The sequence below is a fragment of the Lathyrus oleraceus genome, chromosome 5 (genome assembly GCF_024323335.1).
Source record: "Lathyrus oleraceus cultivar Zhongwan6 chromosome 5, CAAS_Psat_ZW6_1.0, whole genome shotgun sequence".
Classification (NCBI taxonomy): domain Eukaryota; kingdom Viridiplantae; phylum Streptophyta; class Magnoliopsida; order Fabales; family Fabaceae; genus Lathyrus; species Lathyrus oleraceus.
In genome coordinates this window covers 201,905,149-201,908,469 of record NC_066583.1, presented here as the reverse complement: position 1 = coordinate 201,908,469, position 3,321 = coordinate 201,905,149, and the positions used below count along the sequence as shown (strand labels likewise).

Genomic DNA, 3,321 nt, shown 5'->3' with positions numbered 1-3,321 from the left:
ATGGTGGAAGTGAGTATAACTATACAACGTTCAAGAAGTTCTGCGAGGAGAATGGAATTGATCATGAAGTGATTGCTCCATATACTCCTCAACACAATGGTCTTGCTGAAAGGAGAAACCAAACTTTGCTTGATATGATAAGGAGAATGTTAAATTAGAAGAAGCTTCCTAACACTTTATGGGGAGAAGTTGCTGCTACTACAACATATGTGCTCAACAGGTGTCCAATCAAGAAGCTGAAGGAAATTGTTCCTTTTGAGAGGTGGGTTGGAGATAAGCAAAGTGTGAGTCATTTCAGAGTATTTGTTTATGTCTATTATAAACACGTTTCAGATGCTACTAGAAAGAAGATGTATGATAGAAGCAAGGTGATGTTACTGGTGGGGTATCACAGTACACATGCTTATAAGCTTTACTGTCCATTCACTAATAAGGTGGAAGTCAGCAAAGATGTTATTGTGAAAGAGTCAGAAGTATGGGATTGGAGCAAGTCTCAATCCAACTCCAGTGCAGAGTTAACTTTTGAAGATATTGATTTTGATTCTGAAGATGAGTCAGAGCCTAAAAATGATTTTGAGAGTGAGTCAGAATCAGAAGGAAAAATTGATTCGGAGGAAGAATATGATTCTGATCCAGATTCTGGTGGTCTAGATTCTGATGGTGATTCAAATTCTGGTGGTACTCCAAATTCTAGGAATATTCCAGATTCTAAAGGTGGCCATGCTTTTGAAGTCGGTACTTCTGGAGTTCCAGTATCTGATATTGTTCCAGAATAAGAAGGTTCTAGACAAGTTCAGAGGCCACAAAGCATCAGAAACATCCGAGAAGGTTTGCAGAGTTTGACATGCTACAAGATACTAAAGTAGATTCTGAAGGGGAAGTTATTCAGTGTGCCATATTAGTAGACTTTGAAACCGTGAGTATGGAAGAAACTCTCAAGCAGAAATTCTGGCTGAAGGCCATGAAAGAAGAACTTAATGCCATAGAGAGAAATAAGACTTGGAAGCTGACATAACTTCCCAGAACAAGAAAGCCATTAACATGAGACGAGTTTATAAGGTGAAGCTAAAGCCAAATGGATCAATTGAAAAAAAAACCAGGGTTAGTTGTAAGAGGTTTTCTATAGAAACCTGGGTTAGATTACTTTGAAGTGTTTGCGCCTATAGCAAGACATGAAACAATCAGGCTGGTGATCGTGAAAGCTGCTAACAGGAATTGGCCTCTGATGCATTTAGATGTGAAATCTTCATTTCTGAATGGTACATTAGAATAATAGGTTTATGTGTCACAACCTCCTGGATTTGAGAAAAAGAATCAGGAAGGGATGTTATACAGATTACACAAATCTTTGTATGGACTGAAGCAAGCTCCTAGAGCTTGGAATCTGAAAATTGATTCATTTTTCAAGAAGCAGGGATTTCAGAAATGTGAGATTGAGTATGGTGTCTACTTTCAGCATACTTTTGAAGGCAATATGATTATGGTGTGTCTGTATGTTGATGACATATTGCTAATAGGAAGTTGTGAACATGAGATAGCTAAGTTCAAGAAGGAGTTGATGAACGAGTTTGAGATGACTGATCTAGGAAATATGGTTTATTTTCTAGGGATGAAGATTATGTACTATGAGAAAGGCATAATTTTACATCAGCTGAAATATGAACTTGAGCTTCTGAAGAGGTTTGAATTGCTGAGTTGTAAAGTTATTGTCACACCTGCTGATGCAAATCAAAAATTGGATTCTGATGGTGATGATGTGGATGCGGCAATGTTCAAGCAGTTGATAGGGTCTCTGAGGTATTTGTGTAATACCAGACTTGATATTTTCTATGCAGTTGGAATGATGAGTGTGTTTATGAGTAAGCCGAAGTGGTATCGTTACCAAGATGCTATCATAATTCTAAGGCATATAAAAGGAACTCATAAGTATGGAGTTTTGTTCCCTTCTGGTGCTGAAGCTGACTCAAAACTTCTGAGTTACTCAAATTTTGATTGGTGTGGAGACAGAGTTGACAGAAGAAGTACTTCTGGGTACTTGTTTAAGTTTATGAGAAGTCCTATTTCTTGGTGTTTCAAGAAGCAGTCAGTTGTTGCTCTATCAACCTATGAAGCATAATATATTGCAGGTGTTGTGACTACATGCCAAACCGTATGACTTCTGAATTTACTGCACGATCTGAAAATTAAAGTAAACAAGCCTCTGAAGTTGATGATTGATAACAAGTATGCAATCAATCTTGCCAAGAACCCAGTGATGCATGGGAGAAGCAAGCATATTGAGACTAAGTATCACTTTATGAGAAATCAGGTTCAAATGGAGCGCTAGAAGTTATACACTGTAGCACCCCTGAAGCAGTTGGCAGATATTCTGATGAAGGCGATCAAGACTGATCAATTTCTCCGCTTGAGGGATGAAATTGGTGTTGTTAGTTTTGGTTAAGATGAATATGAATTAAGGGATGATATTAGAATTAATTCATTTTCAGAAAAAGTTTGTTAGAGGGTATTTTATTACTTTCTTTTAAGCCCCACTTGTATTTAAGCAAGTGAGTGGTGTGAACAATTATTATTCCTTTTTGCAGTGTGTGTGTGTAACCATTTTAAGAGTAATGGAAGTTTGTTACTATTCTCTTTTATCTCTCTTGTTTCATTGTTCATCTTTATCACCTCATGCACCAACACATTTTATTCTAAAAACTACATTATACATGACATTCATTCTTGAAAGATGATTGGTGCAACTTATTTACATCCAGATTATACTTGCTCACCTTTCCATCTTTCTCAGTTTGATCTTCTAGTCATATTAGTGAGTTTAATGTTGTTTCCATAATTAATAATCTTAATCTTTAGCATTATCATTTTATACATCCTTTCTATAACACTTTAGTTCACATTAATAAAAAATTCCTTTTATGAAACTTCATAAATCTTTTATATCATGTGATACTTCTTTTCATGCTAATAAAAAATTGTTTCCCTTTCATGATATTACTAATATTTGTCATAAATCCTTTGATCTTATATATATTGACATTTTGGGTCTCTTCTTTGTTCCTTCCCTGTTTGGCTATAGGTATTTTTAAAACTTGTTAATGATCATATTTGGTTTTGTTAGGTTTACTTGTTGATGGTATTGGTACCAAAAGTATTTGTATTGATAATGAAATTGAACTTTTTTAAGAGATTTTTAAATCATATGGGATCCATCATCATACATCTTGTGTAAATACACCACAACAAAAATGGTACAATAAAAAGAAAACGCAACACCTCTTAGGCGTGTGATCGCGACTTTATGAGTCGAATTTGGGGTACAAA

The 3,321-nt window shown here is 35.6% G+C and overlaps 1 protein-coding gene across 1 annotated transcript; it reads left to right on the top strand.

Annotated features, from left to right (window-relative positions):
* The first annotated feature begins 1,573 nt into the window (after positions 1-1,573).
* Positions 1,574-2,116, top strand: LOC127079707 (secreted RxLR effector protein 161-like). The gene has a single exon (XM_051020086.1). The coding sequence runs from the start codon at positions 1,574-1,576 to the stop codon at positions 2,114-2,116; it is 543 nt and encodes a 180-aa protein (XP_050876043.1).
* The last annotated feature ends 1,205 nt before the right edge of the window (positions 2,117-3,321 follow it).

Excerpts from the sequence above, each read along its gene's own strand:
- LOC127079707 (XM_051020086.1), top strand. The coding sequence starts at position 1,574 with ATGACTGATCTAGGAAATATGGTTTATTTTCTAGGGATGAAGATTATG.